Source organism: Mrakia frigida (assembly GCF_051309035.1).
Source record: "Mrakia frigida strain ATCC 22029 unplaced genomic scaffold BDY24scaffold_3, whole genome shotgun sequence".
Classification (NCBI taxonomy): Eukaryota; Fungi; Basidiomycota; class Tremellomycetes; order Cystofilobasidiales; family Mrakiaceae; genus Mrakia; species Mrakia frigida.
The window spans coordinates 649,068-674,388 of record NW_027481278.1 but is presented as its reverse complement, the minus strand read 5'-3'; the positions used below and the strand labels follow the sequence as shown (position 1 = coordinate 674,388).

The window sequence follows — 25,321 nt, the reverse complement described above, 5'->3', positions numbered from 1 at the left end:
GGTTTTGGTGAAGGCTTTTTGCTTGACGGCTACCGAGATTTGTGTATCTTTTCATCAGTAGATCGTCCTTCGCTTGTTCTTCGGCACGCTCTTAGTGAAACAAGCGAAAAATTATCTGTCAGTCACCCGTTGCTGCGTCGTCATGGGCTGAGGGAGAGGAGGACAGCTTCCCTCCTTTCCCTTTCTTCGGCTGCCTCCCAACGTCCAACTTCTCAGTTAAACCGCCCCTTCTTCGACTTCAGAACCTAGCAAGGATGTCGAGATATCCAATCGATGTGAGTTTCAGTCGCTTTGGTTCGAGTGAAGGTCGAGAGAAGGGCAGGGAGGGAGGGAGAAGCAAGAGGACCAAGCTCAACGGGATCGGAGAGGAGGTTTCCCTTTGAAGAGGGAGGAAGTACAGTTCTTCTCGCTTTGACAGGCTGAGAGGCGAAGGAGCAGATATTCTCACCTCGAGCTTAGCTTCCGTAGAGCGTGACAGAGCTATGACTACTAGGAAGAGATGGGAAGGAGAATCGAAGCTCACCTCCCCCGCCTCCTTCGCCTCTCTCTCTTTTTCATTCCTTCACTGACTCTTGCCTCTCTCCGTCCCTTCTCTTCTCTACCAGCCTGACGAGGGACAGTACTACAACAACAATCAGCCCTACCTCGTCTCTGATCCAGCACCTCCCATCGCTCCCTACCCTGGTCATCAATCTCCTCCTCCTCCTCCCCCTCCTCCCTCAGCCCTCTACAACCCTTACCCTCCCGCCGAACCTCAGCAATCTCAGTACAGCCAGTTCGCTCCTCCTCAAGCTCAACAGCAGCCCGACTGGAGGAGCTCCTCGGTCAGCCCTGCACCTCCCAACACAGGCGGATACAGCTCTCCTCCTCCTCCCTCGCCGTCCCCCTATACGAGATTTCCTCAATCGACCTCGGGCTACATCTCTCCTCCTCCTCAAGAACCTCCCATTCCCATGTCTCAGATCACCTACTCCCAATCCTCGCCAGCTCATCTCAACTCGAACCCAGGAGCAGCTCCCTCAGGTCCTCGAGCTCGGTTCGATTCCAACAACACCCTCGCTTCCTCTCACTACTTCCCTCCTACCGGTGGTCCTCAGCCTCTTCCTTCACCTCACGACCCTTACGCCGATCCTGTGTACGGAGGAGACGACTGGCATCCTTCTCGAGCTTCGATGAGCACAGACGAGCAAGCTCTGCTGCCTACGGGAGGAGGAAGAGGAGGGAGGAGACCGTCCGACATGCCTGGTCAATGGGACGACGGAGGTAGCATCGGAGGTGGAACAGATCTGGGAGGAGGAGGAATGCAGGACGAGGACGACAACATCCACTACGGTCCCGTACCTTCGAGAGTTCCAAGGAGGAACAAGACGGTCAAACGAGTTCAGTGAGTTCGATCACCGAGTTTCGTTCCGACAACGCGTCCGAGCTCACATCTTCTCTCCATGCCTTCTCCTTCCTCAGGCTTTACATGGGACATCTCGTGCTCGATTCGCCTGTTCCCTCGAAGCTGCTCGTTCACTGCCCGAACAAGACCGAGAAGGAGTTCACCACCATGCGATAGTTTGTTCCCTCCCTTCGACCTCTCCTCCCTCTTTGTTCGCTGACCTCACCTTTTTCCTTCTTGCAGCACCGCCGCCACCTGCGATCCCAACGACTTCAAGTGAGTTTCAATCTCAGTGACGCCCTTCAGGGAAGAAAATGGAGAACAATCGAGGCGAATCGAACTCAGCCTCGAAAGCAGCCTCTTCGACAGGTCCGGCAAACGCTCGCATCTGACTCTCGTTTCTTCGATTCCAGGTCCGATCGATACGCTCTTCGACAGAACCTCTACGAAACTCCTCGTCGAACCGAACTTTTCATCGTCCTCACCATGTACAACGTTCGTTTCTTTCCTCTCCCGCTCCAGTCGTCTTCCCGAAACTGACTCGACTTTTCCTCGGATCTACAGGAGGACGACGAGCTCTTCCTTCGAACTCTTCGAGGAGTAATGCAGAATATCGACTACCTCTGTACAAAGTCTCGAAGCAAGACTTGGTCGAACACTGGTTGGCAGAAGGTGAGTCTGCTCTCTCTCTTCGTCTCTCTCTCGTGTCTTCGAGCCATCTCTCTCCCTCTCTCTATTCTTCGTCACTGATCCCTTTCTCCGTCTACTCAGGTCGTCGTCTGTGTCGTGAGTGATGGTAGAACCAAGGTCCATCCTCGAACCCTCGCCGTCATCCAGAAACTCGGTTGCTACCAACCTGGTCAAGCCAAGAACGTCGGTCCTCTCTTTCCTGCTGCTCTCTTCGATCTTCTCGAGCTGAACCCACTTTTTTTTGGTGTGTGCTTCGTAGGTCGTCAACGGGAAACCTGTAGTCGCTCACATCTACGAGTACACGACTCAGTTCAGGATCAACTCGAAGCTTCAGGTCGTCCCCGGAAACGCCGAGTCGATGCCCATGCAGATGCTCTTGTGAGTCTTTCGCACGTCTCCGGAACATTACTGAAAGCTAACTGTCTCCTTCTATTATTAGCTGCCTCAAGGAGAAGAATCAGAAGAAGCTCAATTCGCATCGATGTGAGTTCTCGTCGCGTCCACTCTCCCCGTCAGTAGTTCTTGTGCTGACACGTCCCTCTTATTGCTTCTAGGGTTCTTTAATGTGAGCTCTAGAGTGCATCGAGTCCATAACGAGGACGAAGAGCTGACTTTCGACCTTCTTTTCTCTAAGGGATTCGGTCCTCTTCTCAGCCCGAACGTTTGCGTCTTGATCGATGTTGGAACTCAACCTGGTCCTCGAGTGAGTTTCTCACGTTTCGAAAGTTTCAAAGTTGAGCTGACTTCTTTCTCGTTACCTCGCAGTCGATTTATCACCTGTGGAAGAGTGAGTCTCTGCTCGCTTCGTACGACTCCTTCGTCGATCGACGCTGACTCGTCCCTTTCCAGGCTTCGACGTCAACTCGGATGTCGGTGGAGCATGTGGAGAGATCGTTGCGTTGAAAGGGCCCTACTGGACTACCCTCTTGAAGGTCAGTTCGAATACTTCGTCTTCGGTCGTCGCATCGACTGACTCGTTCCCTTCTATTTTCCTCAGAACCCTCTCGTCGCTGCTCAGAACTTCGAGTACAAGGTCCGTCTGTAATCACTCAATCGACCTTCCCATGCTGTGGCTGACCATCGATCGTTTATCCTCTCAGATGTCCAACATTCTCGATAAACCTCTCGAGAGCATCTTCGGTTTCATCTCGGTTCTTCCTGGAGCGTTCTCGGCTTACAGGTCTGTTACTTCACCTCACTCATCCTGTATCATTCAGTTCACTGACCCTTTGTCTATTTCAGATACATCGCCGTGCAGAACGACGAGAAGACTGGAGAAGGAGTGAGTTTGTTTTTCGTCGTCCCTCACTCCCGCGTCTTCGGTCTCTTGCTGACGTCTCTTGCTCTCTGTTTTATCTACCAGCCTCTTCAAAGTGAGCGTTGACAGTCTGTGCGTGTTTCTGAAACTACAGTTGACCTCCTTCCATTCACAGAGTACTTCCTCGGAGAGCTTCACGACGCGTCGTGAGTCTCGCCTCCCCCCGCTCCTCTCTCTCTCGACCTCTCCTCGACTGACATTCCACTCTCTCTTCATCAGTGCTGGGATTTTCGATGCAAACATGTGTAAGCCAAATCGATTGCCTTTTTTCCGAGGCTCTTCGTACTGACCTCGTCTCCGTCTCCCTCGTCCTCCAGATCTCGCCGAGGATCGAATCTTGTGCTGGGAGCTCGTGTCGAAGCGAGGCTCCAGATGGACTTTGCACTATGTTAAATCTGCCGAGGGAGTTACAGACGTGCCCGACTCCATTCCCGACCTCGTCTCTCAGCGTCGACGATGGCTCAACGGTTCCTTCTTCGGTTCGTCTTCCTCGTCCTAGCGAACCCTCACAAACCAGAGCTGACCTCCATCTCTCTCTCCTCCGATCAATAGCAAGTCTTCACGCGACCTTCCACTTCTGTGAGTGGATTTTCCCCTCGCCTTGTGGAGATGAATCGCTCACGTCCCTTCCTCGTTCCCCTTTTCCGTCCCAGACTACCTCTACCGAAGCAACCACTCCTTCGTCAGGAAGTTCTTCCTTCACATCCTCATCCTGTACCAAGCTATCCAGCTCATCTTCTCGTGGTTCGCCATCGTACGTCGCTTTCCCTCTTTGTCGTTCCTTTGCGCTCGAGCCTGACGCGACCTCGAACGGTGATCTCTCTCTTCAGGGAAACTACTTCATTGCGTTTGTACGTCTCTCTCTCGTCTTCTCTCCTCTTTCGGCGCACCTACTGACCAACTCCTTCTATTCTACAGTACGTCCTGACTGCGTGAGTTCAAAAATCGATTTCGAAGCACTCCTTGAGATCGACTGACGCCGACTCGTCCCCTTTCTGCAGCTCGATGGAATCCTTCACGCCCAACCTCAAATGGCTGAACCTCGTCCTGACCTACGTCTACTGCGGGTTGACGATGTGAGCATCCTTTGTACGATACTCGCCCCACAGCCATCGACTGACCTTCGTTCTTTTCTCAGCGCCTGCTTTTTGATGGCTCTCGGAAACCGACCGAAAGGGTGAGCCTTGCTCTTTCTCCGTCGATCCCTTCAGTCCTGATGCCCTTCTTCTCTTCCCCAGTTCCAAGATCGGCTACACGCTTGCCTTCGTGCTCTTCGCCGTCAGTGAGTACCGGGTTCTACTCTTCGTTTCGACGAAAGTTGAACTGACAAGTTCCCTCTTCCTCGTCCTCCAGTCACTCTCTACATGACGGTTCGTCTCTTTTTCTCGAGACTGCACTCTTCCTCGAGCGATCCTGAAGTCCTCCTCTCTTTGTCTTTTCAGTTCGCAGCGTTCTGGATCACCTTCCAATCGATCAACGTGATGAAAGCGACCGGCGCTTTCACCGTCGCCGATCTCTTCAAGAACTCTGCCTTCGTTGAGAGTACGTCGACTTCCTCCCCATGTAGGGAACCCTCGCTAACTGCTCTGTTTTTCCTTCCTTTCCATCACAGTCATCCTGAGTTTGCTTGCAACCTACGGAGTCTACGTCCTCGCCTCGCTCATCGTTCGTCCATCTCTACCTCGTTTTTTTCTCGACTCGAGTTGACCTTCTTCGTCCTCTCTCTGCAGCACTACGATCCTTGGCACATGAGTGAGTTTCAGTACACTTCGGTTGATGTCGGGAAGAGCGCTGACCGTTCTTTCCTCCTTGCAGTCACCTCGTTCGTCCAGTATATGCTCATCGCACCCAGGTGAGACGCGTCTCCTTTTTCGTTTCCCCTCAAGACCGAAGCTGATCCTCCCCATCGTTCGGCCCTCCAGTTACATCTCTGTCATGAACGTCTACGCGTTCTGCAACACTGTGAGTCTCTCTCTTCTCGTCGGATACTCTCTTTCATAGCTGACAGTCCTTTCTTCGTTCCGCACGAAAGCACGATGTCGTTCGTCCTTCCTCTCTTTCGCTTCTCGTTCGTTCCCCTTCGATTTTTAAACTCCTTTCTCTTTCTTCGACAGTCCTGGGGAACCAAAGGTCAAGATAAGGTCGCTACCGATCTCGGAGTCGTCACATCTGGGAAGGGAGCGAACAAGCAAGACGCCGAGGTCGAGGTCACTGTCGGAGACAAGGACTTGGATGCTGAGTACGACGACGCAAGTGAGCCTAGATCTCTCTTTCTTTTTCTCGAGACCCTTCCCCGATCGACCCTCACCCTTCCCTGACTGACCCTGATCTCTCTTGCCAGTCCATGTACTCGAGATCCCCGTCGTCGAGGTCGTCGAAGTTCCCAAGCCGGAAGAGGTCCAAGAAGGTGCGTCTCGACCTCCTCCCGCTCCAGCTCTCTCGTCTTTTGCTCCCCATGGCTTATCCTTCTTCTTCCTTTCTCAGACTACTACAAGGGATTCCGAACCCGCCTTCTTCTCTCCTGGGTCCTTTCGAATGGATTCCTCGTCGCCGTCGTTCTTACCGCGACCTCGACCTTCTCGACCTCGACGACCGTCGAGAAGGGAGTTCAGCAGTCAACCTCGCTGTATCTCGCCATCGTACTCTATACCGTCCTCGTTCTGTCCGTCTTCCGATTCTTCGGATCGGTAGCGTATATGATCGTTAGGTTGTTCAGCGGTGAATAAGGAGGGAGGGGGACGGTTCGACGCGTTTTCTTTGACGACCTCGACGATATTTCAGCTTGCTTTGTTTATTTTCCGTCTCCTTCTATGTTTCCTTACTTACGAGGACTCTATTTTCTCTCTGTTTTTACGATACATACTTTGAACTGCTCTGTGCTCGGCTAGGAGAGGACAAAGAGAGCAATGTCGAAACGTTTTCGTCCTTCTCCTTGAACTTGCTTCTCAGCCTCTGGGCTTGAAGAAAAAAAGGTCGTGTTGGTCGTGAAAAGAATACGAACGAGAGAGAAACGAAGGAAAAAAAACCGTAATCAAGCTGAAAGCTAAAGACGAACGCGTCGCACCTCAAGGCCTCTTCGTCGCCTTCCCCATCCCCTTCTTCGCCATCTCCTCCTCAGCGAACTCGTCGGCGTATCGAGTGAGATCCTTCTCCTCCATGATCTCCCTCTTCTTCTCGTTCCTGAGATGATCGTGCTCCATCGCTACGTCCAACTCTCCAAGCAAGCTCTGCAAACCCTCCTCGAGAGCCTCAGCCATCCCAGGAGGCATCTTCTTCTCGGCCTCTTCCCCATCGCCGTCTCCTCCACGACTACTCGCTCCGATTTCTTCTCCCTGCTCCTCCTCCTCCTCTTCCTCTTCCTCCTCTCCTCCGAGAAGTCGTTCCGCTGCTCGATAAACGATCGCCTCTCGGAAGAGCTTGTCGACCACGTATTCCGAACGCGGGATTTCCTGAGCGAGTAGCTCTGACGGCCAAGAGGATCCCTTCTCGACGTCGATCCAGATGATTCCTCTCTTGTCGTAGAGCTGGATTCCTTGGTCGTGGAGGAGGGGAACGGATCGCTGGAGCGTGATCCAATTTCGGGACGAGGCCTCTCGGAAGTCCAAGGACGCAACTCGCATCGTCGTGAGGAGGGGAAGCTTCTTCTTCTCGAAGTAGTGGAGGAACAAGTTGAGACGGTTGTAGAGGTCGACGTGATGGGTGATTTCGAGATCGGACGCGATCTGACGAGGTTGGTCGATGAGCCCAAATTCGACGGTTTCGAGGTTCTGATGACCTTGGATGAGGAGCGAGTTGAGACCCAGACCTTGGATGGCGATGGTCTTCAGGGATGGGCAGGCCGTGAAGATGGAGGGAGGGCAGGAACGGTGAGAGTCGTGTCGGATGAGTTGGAAGATGCTGAAGGTCTCGGATTTAACGTATCGATGGGAGATGGAGAGCGATAGGAGGTTCTTCCCGAACTTCTGGAAGAAGCCGAGGCCGTGCTCTTGGGTGAAGAAAGTCGAGGTACCGTCTCCGAACGTTTCGATCTCGAGTTCGACGAGGTGAGGGAGGGAGTTGGTGTTGAAAGCGTTGAGGAAGAGGAGACCGTCTGGACCGGAGACGCTGAGCTTCTTGATCGTCTCGGGAAGTTGGATCGATGGGGATCGTAGATCTACCCTTCTAGAGTCCTCCTTTACGTCGTTGTCGATGTAGGCGAGGTTGATCCTGAGCTCGAGGAGGGACGGGAAGCGCTTCGCGAGTCCGATGACTTTGGGGAACTCGCCCTCAGCGGTCCACCACTCGATCGTGAGCGATCCCAGTCGAACGAGGTTGGGATACGAATGAGGTTGTTCGAGGAACTGCGAGGTGATGAATTCGTCCCATCGAGAGGAGATGATTGAGACGTGAGAGAGGAGAGTAGGACGAAGTCGGAAGGTGGTCGTGAGGGATCGAACGCCGTTGAAGCTGGTGGTGTATCCATCCTTGCCCTCGTCTGCGTAGGAAGAAAGCGTGATGGTAGAGTAGAGAAGAGGTGCGGCGACGTCCTGGTGAAGATGAGAAGGAAAGAGGTGGGTAAGGATCGAAGTGAGAAGAGCCTCGTCTACCCTCTGCCTCCTCCTCCCCATTTGCCTTCTTTGTACTCACATACCACTCCTTGGAGACGAGACAGCAGGTGGAGAGAAAAGAGTACGTCTCGCGATGGCTCGTGAGCTCTCGAGGTCCCGGAGGTCCGTAGAGGTTGTAGGTTTCGAGAGGCTCAAAGGCTTGGAGGAGGACGAGTCGGACGATGTCGAGGTTGGCTCTGGGAGAAGGGGGACGGAAGCGATCAGAGCCGTTCAAATGAAGATCATCTGAAGAAGAGAAGAAGCTCACGACGGCATCGAAGAGGATTGCGTTTGATCGGAATCGAGAAAAGAAGGGAGGAAAGGCTCGTCGTGGGTTGGGGAAAGAAGAAGGAGGAGGGTCGAGCTCAACCCCTCGTTTCCCCAAACCCTCATCACCTCCCATTTCTTCCCGAATCCTTCAAGTATGGAGAACCGACATACCTACGTTTCCTCTCGACATCTCCCCTACATCCCTCTCGAACTCAAACACCACATCCTTCGCTTCTGCGATCCCTCGACGCTCGCGAACGCCTCCCGAGTCTCTCTCGCTTTCCTCCAACTCTCCTCCCCGATCCTCTACGAGGATATCGAGATCGTAGGACTCAAGAACGTAGAGAAGTTTTTCTGCTCGAGGGTACGCAGCTTTTCTCAGGTCTGGATCTGTGATACGAGATTCTGGAAAGAGCTCGAGCTCACACTTCATCGGTTCCTCCCTCCTCTCTCTCTCTTCCCTTCCTTTTCCCTCTCAGGATCCATCACTCGACCACCCTCACCTCCACCCTCATCTCTCCCTTTTTCTCATCCGAAACATCACCATAGTCGCAACGTCGGACGTCGGAGGAGAAGCCCTCAACCTCTCCTTCTCTCGACTGCCTCCTCCCTCCTCTCCCTCCCTCCTCGTCGACCTCCTCACCGTTCGTCCCATCGCAATTCCCGATGAAACCGTCTTACATAAGGAGCATGCGAGGTGGTCGTCTCTCTACTCTCTCTTCAACCCCAGAGAGCTTCGCGTCTTCGGCCTGGCGCCGAACCATCCATCCACACATGTGCCCTGGTCCGACCTCTCCCTCCACCACTGGCCTAGGCTCCTACATCTTCACGTCGCGAACGTAGGCCAAAGGACCTTCATCGCCACATCAGTCCGTTCGAACGAACCCTTCACTCTTCTTCTCGACTTGTCTTCCAACTGGGGAGACGACTGGTACGAGCGGGACCTGATCACTGTGATTGAGTGCGAAGCGAATCCTGCTGCTGCTGCTGAAGGAGTGAAGGAGTTTGTGTTTCGTTTGGGTACGAGAATTGGGAGGAGAGAAGTGGAGGATGACCTAGGGAACATGTGGAACCGTCAGGGGGCGACTGAGGCCGAGATCGAAGAAAACTTCAGACGAGTTCGATTCGAGGACGCGACCTCAAAGAGGTCTTGAAGGTGAGCGTCTCGTTCTCTTCTTCCAGCACCGAATGAAGCTGCGTCTGAACTCCTCATTGACTGACTCGTTCCTGTTATCTCTTGCCTTGCTTCAGCACCATCGCCGAAGACAGCCCACGACGACGCGTTCCCGTCTCCGTCCTTCTCTCTCTCTCTCTCGCCGGTCAGTCTTCTACCCTCCATACCCTTCTTACCTTTTCCTCCTATCATAACATTAGACCACTGACTCTGTTTTTCTATCTGCTTGCTGCCTCAGAACCCCTCCCTTCGCCGCACCGTCCTTTCCTCGACCACTCCTTCACCGACACTCGGCCTCCCTTCTCTCGCCTCCTCACACCGTCGAACCCTCGAGTTATGTACTGTAGCAGCAGCCTATTCCCTCTTGATGACATGCGAAAACGATACTTCCACCTTCTGCTCTCGAACAGAAGGCCTTGTGCCAAAGGGAGACTCCCTCGTCCAACTCAACGTTCACCCTCTCCCGTCTCTGTTCTCCATCCGGATCCACTCACCCCCTCCGGAAATTGAACTCCTCACGAAACCAATCCATTAGCCTGCTCAATCGGCTGAGACCCTGATGGACGGAAGCTTGAGCTCGAGCTTGCTTGAGGATCGAAAGTGGTTCGGAACGCGTCGTTCTCGCTGACGTGCCTGCTTTCTCTTGCTGCTTTTACAGCAGACCTGCTTCCTTTTCGAGACGAACAGAAAGCGAAAGAACTTCTCGAAGCCAGCAACCTCACCTCGACGACTGATAGAGGTGAGGACCGACTCTGCGACGAGCTGAACAACTCGGAACGTCCTCCCTCCTTTCCTCTCCATGCTGTCTGCTCCCTCAACCAGCAACCAGCTCTTCATCTCGCTCTCTCTCTCGTTCCCGCTTTCAGTCTCCTTCCTTCCTCCCTGCTCCCCTCTCTCTCTCTCTCTCACACTCTCTCGTCCGTCGGTGGGTGTAATTCGAAAAGCAAACTCGGATTCGCATCAAAAGTCGACTTCTCTAAGAGGTTGAACAAACAAATCAAGGGAGGGTTCAGCACCAACGTTTAGTTGGCAATGGTGACCTGCGAGGAAAGGAAGGAAAGAACGAGGGGCGGTCAGCTTGGGTTCGAGCGAGGTGTGTGAGAAGAGAGGAAAGGAGGGAGGGAGGGAGGGGAGGAGAAAAGAAAACGAAAGCTCACCTCGACCTCGACTCCGGGCTCGAGAGAGATGGAGGTCTGTTGGAAGCGAGAGGTTTGGGAACTAGTCAGCTGATTGCAAGAGGAGGAGAGCTGGGGCGAAGAGGTAGTCGGGCGAGAAGCAGACGTACGATCTGCTTGACGATCTCGGAAGAGGAGTTCAAGTCAATGAGCCTCTTGTGGATCTTCATCTCGAATCGGTCCCAGGTCTTGGATCCCTCTCCACAGGGGCTGTATACAAAAAGGTTAAAAACCCAAAAGGATCAAGTTCAGCTCTATGCATTATCGAAAGAGAAGTGGAACCGAAGAAGGGCGGCGGAAGGAGGGAGAGGTGGCTCGAAGGGAGGAGAGGAGGAGGAAGGGAAAGAACGAACGTCTTCCTGGTGGTGATCTTGAGGACCTTAGTGGGCATCCTGATGGGTCCCTTGACTCGGAGATCCTTGTCCTTGGCTCGGTTGATGAGATCGTTGGAGACTAATGCGAAGAAAGAAAAAGGGAAGGAAAGGAGGTGTGAGCTCGAACGCAAAAAGGAAGGAGAGAGCAAAGGAAGGGAAGGAGGGAAAGAGAACGTACACTTCTCGAGGTTCTTGACGTTCCTCGAGGTGAGGGTCTGCGAGAAAAAGATGGTACCACAGTCAGCTTCTCCTCCTTTCTCAAGTATACAAGTGAAAGAAAGGGTTGCGCTCACGATCCTGATCTTGTGGAACTTGGGTCCTCCAGCGGCTCCGGTCTTCTCGAATTCTCCCTTAGCGTCCATGTTTGCTGATGTTTTAAAAGTGAAGGGGAGAGGAAGCTAGCGACTTGTGCGAAGGGGGGACAGCGGTGACTGGAACATGGGTAGAGAGTCAGTCTCTGTGCGAGAAAGAAGGGAGGGAGGGGAAGGAGGGACGCACCTAGTTGGGGGGACAAAAAGAGAAGGAGGGAAGAGAAGGATTGAAGAGCTCGACTTTTTTAAAACTCAGAAATCAGGCTTCCATAAATCTTGGAGTAGCTAAGTTACTTTGGCGTGAGCATGAACGGAAGGTGTAGAGACCCTCGTTCAGCTAGGTACCGTTCAAAAAAAAATCAACGAAAGCGAAGAATCGAAGAAAAAGGGAGAGAGGAAGAGGAGAAGTGAGACGCGAACGAGGCGAGACGAGAAAGAAAGATCATGAAGGCGTGAAGAGAGAAAAGAAGAGAGAGGTCAAACGAGATAGAGGGGGGGGGAGTGTCAAGAGAGGTATCGCAAAGGTCTAGAGAGGAAAAGAAATCCAAGAGGAGAGAGAGGAAAGTGGCCCAAAAAGGAGAAAGAGAAGGAAGAAGAGAGGTCGTCAAGAGATGCTACAAAAAAAAAGGTAAAGGAGAAGAAGGGCAAGAAGAAGAAGAAGGTCGTCGACAGGGTTTCGTTGCTATAATAAGTGGGAGTGCGAGTGCGAGAGATGGGTAGAGAGAGAGAGAGAGAGGGTTCCGTCCCTTGGGCGTCCCTTCGTTCCTACAGAATCACACAGTTTCTCTTCTTCTTCTTCCGACGCTGACCAGCTCCTCCTCCACCACCGTTTCCTCCTCCCGAACTCGAGTTCCCTCCAGCTCCTCCGTACTCCTTCATAGCTCCTCCGTTCCCGTTCGCAGATCCGTTCGACGTGTTCGGAGGCGATCCGTTCTTGCGATCCGACATGAGACGAACTAACGACCTGAACGCGTTCTCCACTCCGTAGTTGGTTCGAGCTGAGACCTGAGAGGTGGAGAAAAGGGTTGGATTTGGGCGAGGACGAGGTAGCGGAGGGAGGGAGGTGAGGTTGAAGGGAGCAAACGATCAGCTCGTGCTCTTCGAGATCTCGACGTGTTCCCGAGGCAAGAACTCTCCAACAACACCGAGAGCCCGATAGAGAGCAAGCTAAGAAGGTGAACGAACCTCAAAGAAAGCATCTGCGCCAAGATCGAACGCTTGTTGTCGACCACTGTCCACTGACACCTCTCGATCGGTTTGTCCCCGGTCGCACTTGTTTCCGACGATGATGATGGGTGGACGATCCTCTCCCTGCATTCGTTTCGTATCCAGAACTCGGTCGAAGATATCTGGTATCCGGCTGAAGGCTGTAGGGAACCAGAAAGACGAAGGAGGGAGTCAGCAGGAGGGAAAGCCGGCAGGTCGGGTCGCTTTTGAGCTCGACGGAAGGGAAGGAGGGAGGAGAGTTTGGGGAAGTTGAAGCTGAAGGGAGAGCGTTGGAACGAAGGGAGAGGCGAGGAAAGAGAGATACGTACAAGCTGAGGAAGCTATCGAGTATACGAGAATGAATCCTTCTCCATCTCTGCGATAAGAAAGAAACGAAATTCGGATCAGCGGAGAAGACCTCTCTCTTCGTACTCTCTCCTTCCCTTCCTTCTTGTTGACCTTCAGACTCGGACTCACTTGATCCACTGATTCCGAAGTGCCGTGTACTCCTCTAGGATAGCATCAAGTCGAAGAAATCGTCAGCTCTTCATGATCTTTTGCACGAGGCGACGCGAAAAAAGACGAGGCGGCGAGCGGCGAGAGGGAGGAGGAGAAGAGGTCGAAACGAAGCTAGACTGACCTTGTCCAGCAGTATCCAGCACCTCCAAGAGACACGCCTGGTCATCTACGACCCATAGCCTTCGATAGCAGTCTTCGATCGTCTGTTGAAGTGGGTGAAACGGCGGTCAGACGACGAGAAGGCCGGGAGGAGAGAAGGGCGAGAAGAGGATCGAGAGCAAGCGATGGATCTGGAAAGGAAGGTATAAAGAAGAACGTACTGGATCGTACGTCTGAGGGGAAGGAAGGAGCGAGAGAGTCAATTACTCGGTTCCGAGATGAATATGGGAGCTCTTGAGGGAGGATGAAGGAGAGGAAGAGGGGAGAGGAGGAGAAGGGAGGAAGGGGAAACTGACCTCGACGAACTGGGACATGGTGAACTGAACAACCAGAGCCGTCTTTCCAACTCCTCCGTCGCCTAGAACAGTGATACGATGATTCACTATAGATCCAGCGAACCAAAGGAGCGAGTCAGCAAAGAAGAAAAGCGAGGAGATGGAGAGAAAGAAGGCGTCCTCACCTCTGGAAGCCATGTTGGACGCATTGCCGTTTTGAAGTCTGCTCATTCAACGAGAGAGAGGAGAGAAATGAAGATCCGGATCTTGATGGGTAAGAGAACAAGGGGTTGAAGTGTCGTTACGAGCAAAGAAAAGGAGGAGAAAGGGAAGAGAGAGCAGTTGAACGTTGAAGGTCAAAAGAGCCAGAGGTGTCTCGAACGAAACGCCTTCTCCCTCTGCTCGTTCGCCTCGTTCTTTGCCTCCATCCAAGTCTGTTTTGATCTCGAAAATCAGAGGGAGCCGCCCGAGAGGTCAAACACTCCCGCAGAGTCTCCAGATCCGTCCACGAGGGAGTTATATAAAGGGAGAGGAGACACGAAAAATATGCTCCTTGGGCCGAAGTCAACCCAAAACAAGTCGTCTCCTTACTGATCCTCCTTTCACCACGCGTCGAGGCACCTTCCTTCCTTCCCTTTGATCCATCTCGGTTCCTGGTTCGGTGGCTTTTAGGGAGAAAGGAAAATGGGCGAAGCGGAGGAGGGCAAACAGGTGCGCGCGCGTTCACGTCGACGGAGTTCCTCTCTGCTGTTCCTCCCTTTTTCGAGAGACGAGATGAGAAGAGGGAAGCTCGAACTTCAGCAGAAATCAGCACTAGTACTACTCGTGCGAGGTTGTTCCAAAAGAGCGCTCGTTCCCACAGAACAAACATCAGGAACGTAGCGATCGAGAGAACAACGGACGCGTGAAAAGGAAGGCAAACAGATGGATCTCTTCTCTTCCCTCTTCCCTCCCTTCATCAAAACGAGTCTAAGGAGGACAGTTGGAAAAAAAAGAAGGGGTAGAAGACAGCTAGGAGGGACTAGCACTTCCGCGGCTTGCCATTTGGAAGGAGCACAAGAAGAGGGAAGGAAAGAGAGCGAGGAAAAAAGAGGGTGTGGCGGAGATGGAAGACGAGGCGTTTTGTCGAACTGCTCCCTCCGAACGGTTTGCTTCGTGGGTAGAGTTTCTACAGAGAAGACGAGTCCGCAGCTGAAGTGGTAAGACGTGCATTCGGAACGTCTCTTTGTGCTGCGACTGGCGAGTGGTGGCTCCGTCGAAAAGGCGACGCGTCCAAGTCCGCTCTTGCTAACCCACTCTCGTTTCCGTCGACGTCCTGCTGTCTCTCTGTCTACGTCGAGATGTAGCGTGGCTACATTCTATTAAGATCAAAAGCCATGCAAGAAGAGACAAGGGATAGAACGAAATCAAAAGATGCAAAAGAAACTGGCGAGACGCGTCGTTCCCCTTCAACCGACCCTCTTCCTCCTCCCCAACGGTCTCTTGCTTCCACTCCCAACACCAGCTCCAATACCAACTCCACCGCCACGTCCTACTCCTGCTCCAACTCCAGCTCGACCACGAACTCTCGAAGGCGGCTCGACGACAGAAGCGAAGAAATCGTCCTGCGACGGCTCCCAGTGCTCCTCCGACTCCTCCCCTGCGTCCCCTCCCTCTCCAGCTGCCACCGTCGAGCTACTAGCCTTCGCACTCCCACCTTTCCATCCTCCTACTCTATGATCTTCGACATCGACGTCGACCCACTCGGAAGACCGAACTCCTCCCGTCCTGTTCGACTCCTGATCCTTCGACGACGACGACGACGATGAGGAAGAAGCTGGAAGGATTCGAGGAGATTTCCTGGTGGTAGTGATAGAAGCGACGAATCGAGGGGAAGTTCGAGAAGTGGAAGAAGGTCCTCCTCCAAGCGGCGACGAAGGAAGAGCGGGAGAGGAAGATCGAAGTCCGGATGGTTTCGAAGGCTGAGTGCTCGATTTGGTCCTCGGGAAAGAGATGATCGCTGCTGGTTTCGATCCGGACGAAGACGACGAGGCTGAGCGAGTAAGAAGCGGAGGAGGAGGTGGAAGTCGTTTGGTAGCAGAGGAAGAGGCGATGGGTTTGGACTTCGATCCTCCCTCGACGCGTTGTTGTTTGGGTTTGGGTGAGAAGTAGGGCGAGAGCGAGGAGGCAGGAACGAGGATTTCCGAGAGACGACGAGATCCTTTCCTTGCGAGAGACGACGACGAGGGAGATCGTCTGATGACGGAGGGAGGAGTGGCAGTTGCTGGGATGAACGAAGGGAGCGCTGTTTTCGACGCCACTCACACGAGGAGGAGGAACGAAGGTCAGGGATCGGAACTCGTCCAGTAGACGGAGGAACGAGTCAAGAAAGCCAGGAGAGAGAGGGGAGGAAAGCGGGTGGAGTGAGTGGGTTCGAGAAGGGAAGGAAGAGAGGTTGCTTACCCAACTGCGAAAGCGAAGCGATCCTCTTGACCGGTGTTCTCTGCTCCTCTTTCTGTTGAGGCGAAGGGACAGCTGGAGGAGGAAAAACCGCCGGAGATGGTCCTGGTCGAAGGATGGGAGGAGCTGGTGCCGCATGAGGAGCCTGCTTTTTCTTGGTCGGAGACGGAAGTGGTGCTGTGGCGAACGAGACTGATCTTCCTCCTCTCCTCGAACCAGTCGAAACAGGAGGTCCTCTCCTCAACGACGACTTCAGGACGTGACCCAGGACGTGACCGCTTCCTCCTCGTCGTCGCGTCGAGCCGATCGTTCCAGTGACGAACTCGAAGTCGTCTTTGTCCATCCCGGGAGGCAGGGGAGCCGAGGAGCGTCTTTGGTGAGTCTGGATGGACGAGATCGAGAAGGTTCGGTTGGTGATGGAGATGGCTCGGTCGAGGAATGGTTCGTGAGGGCCTGGCTTTGAAGGAGGAGGGGCGTTGACGGACGCAACGACGGAGGACGTCGAGAGTCGAGCTGGTTTGGAAGGACCTGCTTCTGCGGACGACGCGTCTACGACGGGAGGGTCGGAATGGTTCGATGGATCCAGAGGCTGAGGGACGTCCGCAGGAGGGCGAGATGAGACGCGTGCGAGCGGAGAGGGAGGAGGAGAGGGCGTGGCCGGGACCATGGTATCCGAAGGCTCTCGAGCAACGATCCTTCTGCTGGATCTTCCTCTGGAAAGGGGACGAGCGACCTTGGGTTCTGCGACGACGTCCTTCTTCGACTTCCTCTTCTCTGTCGTGGAGATGATCTTGGTCGTCGACGCCGAGGTTGCTGAGGTTGTTGAGGATCGAAGGGAGGAACGTCGATCCGAGGGAGGGTCCTGAACGACTGGAAGAACGACCTTCTCCTTCTCCTTCCCAGCTCGAGGCGAGAACGACAGCTCCGGCACTGCTGCTTCCTCCCTGGATCCCTCTCTCGACGAATCCTCCTCGATCTCCTCAATCTCCTCCTCCACGGCGACCTTCTTCGACAACGACGAAGAGATCCTGTCCATGACTTGATCCATCGGGAAGAGTCGAGTTCGAGGAAGATCGTTGACGGCTGGATTCTTTCCCTTCTTGAGAGGACCGTTCGAGGGAGAGGAGATGGGGCCGTCGAGAGGAGAGGAGTCCTCTTGAGGTCCGTTCGTTTCCTGGGCGACTTCTCTGTCGACGACGGGCTGTTGATGCTGCTGTTGGGGAGGAGCGTCTCCATCGAAGTCCATGTCCACTCCAGAGAAGAAGGAGTCGTCTTCAAGATAGGCGGCGTACGCGTCCTCGTCCTCGTGCTGGTTCTGATCATCGTCGACTGGGGGTTCATCGACGAACGCGTCTCGTTCTGCACCGTTCTCACCCTCCTCGCCTTCTTCGTCCATCGGCTCTCCTCCCTCAACAGCATACAAGGTCAAAGCCTTCTTCTTCTGCTTCCCTTCCCAGGTTCGAGAGACGTTGCTTCCGCTCGACGAGTCGACGACCTGGAGAGGGAGTTCCCTCGGCTTTCCTGACAGCGGTTTGTTGGCCTTCTTCTGCTTTTTTGGGTTCGATTGGGGTGATGGGAAGGATTCGATGGAGTCGGAGGGTTGTCGTCGTTGTTGAGTAGGAAGGAGAAGCTGAGCGTTGTTGACTGGGGAGACGGAGTCCGACGCGACGGGTGGAGTTGGGAGGCCTCTGAAGGAAAGGAAACGACGAAGAAGAAAGCAGTCAGTTCGGCTGTCACGCTGGTGTAGACGGGCAAAGATATACGTACTTTGGTCGCGGAGGAAGAGGAACCGTCTGCCAAACGGCGTTGGTTCGAGGTGGAGGAGCGGCGAGGGTTGGAAGAGGGTCGCGTCGACGGCTCGACTTCTCCTTCTCCTTCTTCCTCTTGTGTCGTTCTTCGAAGCGATCTTCCCTCTCGGGAGGCGGAGTAAGAGGTCTGAAGAGACGCAGAAAGGATCGAACTCGAGTCAGTTTCAGATTCGACGGAGGAGAGAGAGAAGCATACACTCACCCATCCTCAACTTCCATCATCTCGAGCTGAGGAACGCCCTTCCTCCCGCTCTTCTTCTTCTGAGCAGCAGCAGCAGTTCCCTGACCGTTCGAAGCTCCTACGACGACAAGCTTCGCACTCTTGGCTTCTGGGAGCGTTGCGGCTCCTCCGACTCCTCGCTTCCTCTTGATCCCTCGTCGACCGTCGAGAAGGTCGACCGTGACGCCTTCGGGAAGCTGGAGATTCATGGCTAGAGCGGTGATGGTAGAGAGAGGCTGCATCTCGGGTGGTGAAGAGACGGCGTCGTTGGTTCGTCTGGAGGTGGAGGGTTTGAGGATGGAACGAGCGGTTGGGAAGGAGGGAGCAGCGTGGACACGAGGTCGTTTGGAAGGTCGAGAGTTTGCGAAGTGGAGTTGAGGACTGCTCGAGGAAGCAGAAGAACAGGTCAGCAGTCAAGTAGAACGGAAGAGGAAGCCTTGAACTTACCTTCTTCTCCCATCATCCAACTTCAACCTCGGACACTCCCTCTCTCCTCCTCTCCCATCTTCCTCCAGATTCAACTTCTCCTCCCTCTTCCTCCCTCTCCTATTCGCACCCAGCACCCCATTTCTGAACTTCTTCTCTGCTCCCTCCTGAACGATATCCACCCTCTGTTCAGCTCCGTTCCTCGTCGGGGGGCACTGAGCGATAGCTGCTTCCTCCTCCTGCTCCGCGTCCGAGAAGGAAGGTCCTCGAGGAGGTCGAACAGGGACGGGACGAGGTTTGGTAGCGTAGGATTTGGGCTTGGGGTTCTTCTTTCGAGAAGAGGAAGAGGTTGGGGGGTTGGGAGGGAAAGTGGAAGCGAGGAAGGCTGAGACGGATCCTGGAGGAGGGGTGGCTCGTGTTGGAGGAGGAAGAGGTGGTGGAGTGACGGGTCTGGGTGGAGGAGGAGGAAGAGGAGCTGCTGCTGGTCTCGGGAGGGAGTTGTTGACCGACTGTTTGGTGCTTGTCGATATGGATTTGGATTTGGCTTTGGATTTGGATTTGGATTTGGCATGCGAAGAGGGTGAGGATGGAGGAGAGGGAAGAGGGAGGGGACGATTCGGCGGAGGAGCTCGAACTCCAGGACGTCTTTGAAGGGTCGTGTTCGTCGAGGTGTTGTGAACGGGAGCTGTAAGTCGGACAGGAGGGGCTTGAGGATGTTTCCTGGTCTGAGGATGCGGGAGAAGCGAGAAGGGTCTGGAATCAGAGAGGGAAGAAGGAAGGGAGAGGAAAGGGTCGAGCTCACCACCTCCTTCCCTGCTCCTGCTCCTCCACCACCTTCTCCTCCTCCCTTCTGGACATCCTTGGAGGATCCTGCTTGCAGCTTCGACGAGCTAGACTCTCCACCCACAGTCGTTTCTGAATCATCGAACAGAAAGGGGTCAGAAGATGTGGATAGGGAGGGAGAAGGAACGTCGAGCTCACCTCTTCGTCGAACTTTCTTCCTCGCACGCTGCAACCCCAAGAAACCCAGAAGACATTAGCTCGAGATAATGGGGAGGAGAAGGGCTCGTACTCACAGGAATATCTTCATCTGAAGAATCTCCCATCGTTTCGTTCGAGGCTTCGTCGTGGTCGGAGGGAAGGGAACTCGAAACCGAGCTCGCTCCTAGTCTGAGAACGCCCATTCTGGGTCTGAGGGAACTTGTAAAGCGACCTTCAGAGGGGTGCATTTTTTCTCTGGAGACTAAAAATCGAGATTGAGAGCTCATGCAAGACTTCCGGACATTCTGAACCGTTCAAATTTTTTATTCGAAGTCCTGTTTTCGCGCTGTTCGTTCTGCTTCCTGAGCTCGTCCCCTTTGCGAAGCATTTCCCCAAATCTCCCAGATGAACGAGAGGACCTTCCTTCGCACGTCTGAAAAAAAATCGAAGCTTCAACGATGTTTCGGGAGGAGCAAGAAGCGTTTGAGTGCTCAAGTCGACGCGAGGAGGGCTGAGGAGAGCGAGTCCACAGCCGAAGTGTGGCGTTCACGAGCTTGAGGTCGCGTCGACTGGAGGAGGAAGTCGCGGCGAGCTCCCCTCAGGGCGCGTTTTGACGACTTTGAGCTCGTCTCCCCGACGCCGCAAAGCTGCTCGGGTTCCAAGAGTTCGCATTCAAGAAACTGGAGTATTGATCAAGACGCTCAAAGCTCAGAAAGTCTATAACTGCTTTCCTTCCCACTGTTCTTCGATTCTGACTGATACAGAACCGATGTAAAAAATTCGAACGGTTCAAAGTTTAAGTTCAAGCTTTCCCATGACATTTTACTGCAGACTTCGGCTTCCAAAAGCAAAAACGGAAGCTGTGGAGGACGATTACAAGTGTCTCCAGACCCAGAGGGGAGGGTTTCGAGACTAGCTCGCTCCCTTCCTCAGTTTCGTTCGGTTTGCCACCGACGACGAAAAGGTCTGGTTTTCGAAAAGACTTTTGTCCCTCTTGTGTTCTGAGAATATGCTTATCCAGCAGTGGGACATGAGACTGGAAACTCGTGAATCTATCTAGCCGGTCTCACTTCTTTCAAGGTCGCGTCTCTCAAGCTCCGAAGACGCGCCCGATTCGAAGCGAGGACGAGGGGATTGAGCAGAGAAGGTCAAGTTGAGGAGGTCATTGGAGAAATCACATGTAGGGGTATGAGCGAGAAAGAGAAGATGCAGCGTAAGAACGGAAACGAGGGAGAGAGAAAGAAGGACAGAAAAAGCAGAGGATCAATCTCGTTTAGAGCTTTATAGCAGTCGTACAGAGGGGAAAGTAGGCATAAGGGTATCATGAGTATCATGAACGAGCAGGAAGTGTATGGAGTAGTTCATGCGGGGGAGAAGAGGGAGTGACAGCGGCGCTGCCCAGTCGAGTGAGTAACGACGTCGTTCGGTGGAGAGGGAGGAGACGGATCCTGCAGAAGAGAGAGAAAGTCGAAAGATCAGTATCTTGAGAAAAACAAGAAAGTGAAGCGCAGTTGAGGTGGTAGCTCGAAGAGGAGCAGCGACTAACCTTGAAAAGGAGGCGAAGAAGAAAGGCAGAGCGATCCGGTCGACGCGTCGAACCGAAAACGAGAGTCGAGCTGGATCGAGCGCCAGGACGGTGAGAGCGAAAGTCAGCGACCGAGAGAACTGAAAAAGGGTATAGGAGAGAACAAAAGTGATGCACTCACCAGGACTCCTACTGGACAACCTCGAATCGAACCTTTCGTCTCGCCTTCGCCACCTCTTCGTCCCCCATCCCGTCCTCCCTCCAATGCACTTCCAGCGACTGCGAACATCGTTCCTTCTGACTCTGCGATCCCATAAGAAGAACCCACTCCTTCACTCCCTCACCCATCGTCTCGGGGTTCATCTCGTACAGCGCCGCCTCTTCGAGGGTCAGCTCGTACAGATCAACTCCCCACCTGGAAGAGAGGTCAAAGACGACGACGGGGTGGGCGTGATGCTGGAGAGAGTGAGCGAAGAAGAGCTGGTCCTGATTATTGATAGCATTGGTGATCTTCAGTTGTTCGAGCTGATCCCAGATGATGTAGTCCTTGAAGTCGAAGCGAGGGATGGATGATCCCAAGGGGACGTCGAGAGGGGAAGCAGGCAAACCGAAGATGTGGACGAATTTGGGGTTGAGGATCTTGTAAATGCTGTACCAGCGGTTGAGTTCAGCGGTGTTGTCGTCTAGTGGGAGGAGGACGGCGATGGGTCGTAGAACGAGAAGGTCGATGGAGACGGTAGGGCCAGAGGCAGGGGAGGAGGAAGGGATGAAGATTCGAGAGTCGAACAGGTCGCAGACCTCTCCTGTTCTTGCTATTTCGGATGTCGCGACGATGGTGAGAGTTCGGAAGTGAAGGAGATCGAGGTAGGGGTGGAGTTGAGGTCGGTCGACGTCGTTTCCTTCGCCCTGAGAGATGGAGGAGAAGAGGGAGGAGAGGTGAGCTCGGATCGTCCGTCTGCTGCTGTCTCCAGATACGGCGAAAAGATGCGTACTCTGAAGCAAAAAAGCTTCTCCAAATTCTTGAGTCCTATGATCTCGACGTCCTGATAGAGGATGGGCGAGGAGAGTTGAAGGAAGGCGAGGGAGACTCGACACGCCCTCGCGAGGGTCGAAGGATCGCAGAAGCGAAGGATGTGGTGCTTGATTTCGGTAGGCAGAAAGGGGAGATCGTTGGAGGAGGTAAGGAGCTCTTGATTCTCCATTCTGATTGGCGAAGGGAAGATTTGAGGGATTGAGAAGATGGTCGTTTGCATCTAACTCGTTTCGCTCCCTCCCTCCTCTTTGAGCTTTCGTTCGAGACGAGACCTTTGGTCCCCTTCCCTCTCACTCCCATCTCCCATCCATCCCCCGATCTCGGTATCGTGAGTTTCAAACACTCCTTCGCCCTCTAGAGAATCAAAGGAAGCATTCCTGACAGATTTTCTTTCGCTTTAATCCCATCCTAACCCTGCTCCTTCTCGACCTCGTCCCTTCGAACCTCCCTTCACCTCCTTCCCTCCCTCCCCTTCGCCTTCCCTCGTCAGACCCTTCAAAAGCTCGCCGCTTTCCTTCTCTCCCCTCTACCCTCTCTTCGTTCCAGGCTCTATGAATCGACCAGGTTCGTTCCTTTCTTCTTCTTCTAGGAGGTGTAGGGTTGAGCTTCGAACTCTAGCTCCTTCCATCGCTCCTTCCTCGACCATCAGCTGAACAATCTTGCCCTCTCCTCCTTTTCCTCCCTCTCTCCCACCATCTACATCGATATCTACAGGAGCACCTCCGTCTCGTCCTCCAGCGCTCGCTCCTCCTCCCGCTCTAGCAGGCTTTCCACGTGGAGGAGGAGGAGGACCTCCCTACCAGTACATGCCTCCTCGTCCGATGCAGCAGCAGCAGCAACAACAACAGTTCGGACTCCCTCAGCAGCAACAAGGTCCTCGGACGCCAGCTCCCGTCACCCCAGGAGCAGGATTCCCTTCTTCGACTAGAGGAGCAGGATTCCCCTTCGGAGCTCCTCCTCCTCCCTCCCATCAGCAGATGGCACCTCAACAGCAGCAGCTCGGCTCCCAGCAGCAGCAACCTCAAACTCCCTCATCGAATCCTCTCCAGCAGCAGCATCAAGGTCCTCCATCAGCTACTCCTTCCCATCAGTCCCTCTTCTCCCATCAGTCGGACGCTCAGGGAGGAGCAGGCAACAACCCTGGAGGAGCAGGTCTCGATCCTCTCGACTTCCCAGCTCTCTCGTCCTTAGGAACCGCTTCCCAAGCTCTCCCACCTCCTCCAGCTCCTCCAACTCCTCATTCCTACGCTTCCCAAGCCAGCAACCCTGCAGCTCTCGGAAGCACTCCTCAGCCGCTGGGAGGAGCAGGAGCCGGAGGACCGAGAGGAGATTTCAGTGCAGACGATTTCCCAGCCTTGGGAGGAGACATGGCTGCTGGTGGAGCTGGCCAGGTGAACGGTGTAGGAGCTGGTCTGGGGAATGGAACTGGGACGGGGATGGGTGTCGTTGGTGGAGGGAAGTTTGCTCGAGGAGTGAGTGAAGATCCTAGGGTGAGTCTTCGAGTTTCCCTTCCCTTCCTTTTCGATTGGGATCTTTCGAGAGCCTCTTTCGTTGGTGGTTCGATGCTGCTTGGTAGTCGATGGAGTCGCATCGAACGGAGAGTGGAGGCTGGAAGGGCGGAAGGTGATGCCAGGAAGGAAGGAGAAGGGAGAGTTCGAACTTCAACGAGCTCGCTTTTCCGCGACTCTCCTTCCCTTCCTTCTCCCCTTCAACACCCATCCCCTTACTACTGCATAGCTTCCTTTCTGACCCTCTCTTCTCCACCCATCTCCTCTTCCCAGAACCCCAACTACGCAACCAAACTCGCCGCCGCTCAATCCGCCTGGCCCTCCCAAAACCCAACCTCCAACTCCCTCCCCGCACCTCAGCTTGCTCCTCCAAACTCCTCCTCCTCCGTCAACCCTCCTTCCTCAACATCAGCCGCTCCCTCTCTCCTCCCTCCTTCCTCTCCCTCCTCGACAACTCGTCAACAGCCTACCGCCGGAGCGCCGACGTATCCTCCCAACCTGACGAACGGAACCGCTCCTCCTCCTCCTTCGGAGCTCCAGCATCAGCTTCTTCACCACGAGGGTGGAGGACCGATGGCTCCTCAGACGGTGCCGGCTCAGCAGGTGCTGTCGAGTCCGGCGGACAAGTGGGGACTGCAGGCTTTCTTGCATGCGATTCGAAACGCGGACGAGGACAAGGGGATGCTGTCGTTTGGGACGGATCTGATGAGCTTGGGAGTGGATATGGGAGGAAACGAGTGAGTCTTTGCTTCCGTGGTCGTTTGGGTTTGGAGAGGAATCAAGTCGGTGGGGGTGGGAAGATCAGTTCGAACGAGAAGGCGGTTCACGAAACGAAACTCGAAAGCTGACCTTTCCCGAATCCCTTCTCTCCTTCCTTTCCCTCGTCCTCGTCTTCGATAGTCCTCTGTCGTCGAGTCTCGTCGCTCCATGGGCGGAACCAGCCAACACCCGAGGCGTCCATCTCGAGGAAGAGTTCCACACCCCGTCGTGCTACAACGTTCGACCGGCCAACGCTCAGGGAAAGATGAACCTCTTCGCCGAGGAGACCCTCTTCTTCATCTTCTACGCTTCGCCGAGGGACGTACTGCAGGATGTGGCTGCTCAGGAACTGTTAGTCCAACTTACCTACCCTTCTTTCTCTTTCTTTTCGAACGAGAGTCGAGGGGAACGCCTCGAATCGGACGTCGTTTACCGTCTCTCGTCTCTCGGTCCACTGACTCCTCCTCTTCCTCCGTTTCTCTCCTCAAACAGCTACACCCGACACTGGCGGTGGCACAAAGAGATGGGCTACTGGCTCACCAAGGATCCTCGAGCGGAAGCTACCGAGAAGACGGCCACCTACGAACGAGGAACGTACATCTTCTTCGACCCGGCCACCTGGGCGCGTGTCGAGCAAAAGGACTTCAACCTCGCGTACGAGGCCCTCGAGGATCGGTCGTCGACCAACCAGCAGCAGCAGCAGCAGCATCCTTCCCAGCAGCAGCAGCAGCAGCAACCTCATCCCCAGCAGCAGCAGCAGCAGCAACAACAACAGCAGCAGCCTCAGCAGCAGCATCAGCAGCAGGGAGGAGGGCAGCAGCAGGGTGGTCCTGGAGGAAGGCAGACGTTCGGGCAGACTGCTGTGATGTAGAGTTTTGCTTAGCTTCCTTTCCTTTCATCTCGTTCCTCGTTTGTCTAGCATGCCTCGGTTTCCCTATCTTATTCTTAACCTCCCCTTCCCTCTCGTTTCGAGTCAAACCCTCCCAACTCGACTCGACTCGACTCGACTCGACTCTCTCTCTTTATATTTTTTCGCTCCCTCTCGTGTCGTCCCTCCGTCTCATTCCTTTCTCCTAAGAAAGAAAGGGGTGTGCGTGTAGTTCAAAACTGTTGGAATCCTCTCTTTCTCTTTTCCTTTTTCGGTTATCTACCAGGTCTCGGTTTTCTCGCCTTCTTAAATG

General features: G+C 54.2%; 8 protein-coding genes across 8 annotated transcripts; 3 read left to right on the top strand and 5 right to left on the bottom strand.

The window, feature by feature from the left end:
- Positions 1-1,301: 1,301 nt before the first annotated feature.
- BDY24DRAFT_336200 (glycosyltransferase family 2 protein) lies at positions 1,302-6,118 on the top strand (the record flags this gene model as incomplete). The annotated part of the gene is made up of 33 exons (XM_076637228.1): positions 1,302-1,384; positions 1,462-1,560; positions 1,628-1,660; positions 1,798-1,879; positions 1,949-2,056; positions 2,156-2,257; positions 2,334-2,452; positions 2,514-2,557; positions 2,629-2,639; positions 2,709-2,777; positions 2,840-2,861; positions 2,924-3,006; positions 3,072-3,107; positions 3,175-3,280; positions 3,487-3,538; positions 3,612-3,637; positions 3,710-3,871; positions 3,945-3,971; positions 4,046-4,146; positions 4,223-4,243; positions 4,350-4,468; positions 4,531-4,569; positions 4,631-4,674; positions 4,746-4,762; positions 4,835-4,934; positions 5,005-5,057; positions 5,123-5,144; positions 5,208-5,244; positions 5,315-5,354; positions 5,425-5,433; positions 5,507-5,645; positions 5,734-5,799; positions 5,877-6,118. 33 exons carry the CDS (start codon positions 1,302-1,304, stop codon positions 6,116-6,118), a joined length of 2,313 nt encoding a protein of 770 aa, XP_076500347.1.
- Positions 6,119-6,350: 232 nt separating this feature from the next.
- Positions 6,351-8,323, bottom strand: BDY24DRAFT_376974 (uncharacterized protein). The gene is made up of 3 exons (XM_076638721.1): positions 8,247-8,323; positions 8,019-8,175; positions 6,351-7,918 (listed from the first exon to the last, which is right to left on the bottom strand). The coding sequence occupies exons 1-3, from the start codon at positions 8,252-8,254 to the stop codon at positions 6,458-6,460; spliced, it is 1,626 nt and encodes a 541-aa protein (XP_076500346.1). The 5' UTR covers positions 8,255-8,323; the 3' UTR covers positions 6,351-6,457.
- A 46-nt stretch (positions 8,324-8,369) lies between these two features.
- Positions 8,370-9,440, top strand: BDY24DRAFT_438281 (uncharacterized protein; the record flags this gene model as incomplete). The annotated part of the gene is made up of 3 exons (XM_076644349.1): positions 8,370-8,612; positions 8,728-9,251; positions 9,431-9,440. Exons 1-3 carry the CDS (start codon positions 8,403-8,405, stop codon positions 9,438-9,440), a joined length of 744 nt encoding a protein of 247 aa, XP_076500345.1. The 5' UTR covers positions 8,370-8,402.
- A 1,036-nt stretch (positions 9,441-10,476) lies between these two features.
- RPS20 (40S ribosomal protein uS10 RPS20) lies at positions 10,477-11,723 on the bottom strand. The gene is made up of 6 exons (XM_076636178.1): positions 11,470-11,723; positions 11,265-11,402; positions 11,150-11,186; positions 10,951-11,050; positions 10,708-10,807; positions 10,477-10,615 (listed from the first exon to the last, which is right to left on the bottom strand). Exons 2-6 carry the CDS (start codon positions 11,331-11,333, stop codon positions 10,496-10,498), a joined length of 426 nt encoding a protein of 141 aa, XP_076500344.1. The 5' UTR covers positions 11,334-11,402; positions 11,470-11,723; the 3' UTR covers positions 10,477-10,495.
- Positions 11,724-12,114: 391 nt separating this feature from the next.
- On the bottom strand, positions 12,115-13,845 carry BDY24DRAFT_376966 (small GTPase superfamily). Its single transcript, XM_076638720.1, has 7 exons — positions 13,627-13,845; positions 13,463-13,548; positions 13,328-13,339; positions 13,129-13,210; positions 12,966-12,999; positions 12,818-12,864; positions 12,115-12,649 (listed from the first exon to the last, which is right to left on the bottom strand). The coding sequence occupies exons 1-7, from the start codon at positions 13,670-13,672 to the stop codon at positions 12,450-12,452; spliced, it is 507 nt and encodes a 168-aa protein (XP_076500343.1). The 5' UTR covers positions 13,673-13,845; the 3' UTR covers positions 12,115-12,449.
- Positions 13,846-14,802: 957 nt separating this feature from the next.
- On the bottom strand, positions 14,803-19,462 carry BDY24DRAFT_376960 (uncharacterized protein). Its single transcript, XM_076638719.1, has 8 exons — positions 19,411-19,462; positions 19,316-19,343; positions 19,137-19,249; positions 18,356-19,059; positions 17,891-18,289; positions 17,648-17,815; positions 15,884-17,568; positions 14,803-15,725 (listed from the first exon to the last, which is right to left on the bottom strand). The coding sequence occupies exons 1-8, from the start codon at positions 19,438-19,440 to the stop codon at positions 14,890-14,892; spliced, it is 3,963 nt and encodes a 1,320-aa protein (XP_076500342.1). The 5' UTR covers positions 19,441-19,462; the 3' UTR covers positions 14,803-14,889.
- A 1,134-nt stretch (positions 19,463-20,596) lies between these two features.
- Positions 20,597-22,042, bottom strand: BDY24DRAFT_438278 (uncharacterized protein; the record flags this gene model as incomplete). The annotated part of the gene is made up of 5 exons (XM_076644348.1): positions 20,597-20,763; positions 20,862-20,931; positions 21,022-21,032; positions 21,128-21,746; positions 21,833-22,042. 5 exons carry the CDS (start codon positions 22,040-22,042, stop codon positions 20,597-20,599), a joined length of 1,077 nt encoding a protein of 358 aa, XP_076500341.1.
- Positions 22,043-23,954: 1,912 nt separating this feature from the next.
- BDY24DRAFT_336095 (NOT2/NOT3/NOT5 family protein) lies at positions 23,955-25,011 on the top strand (the record flags this gene model as incomplete). Its single annotated transcript, XM_076637218.1, has 3 exons — positions 23,955-24,118; positions 24,282-24,491; positions 24,633-25,011. 3 exons carry the CDS (start codon positions 23,955-23,957, stop codon positions 25,009-25,011), a joined length of 753 nt encoding a protein of 250 aa, XP_076500340.1.
- Positions 25,012-25,321: the final 310 nt, after the last annotated feature.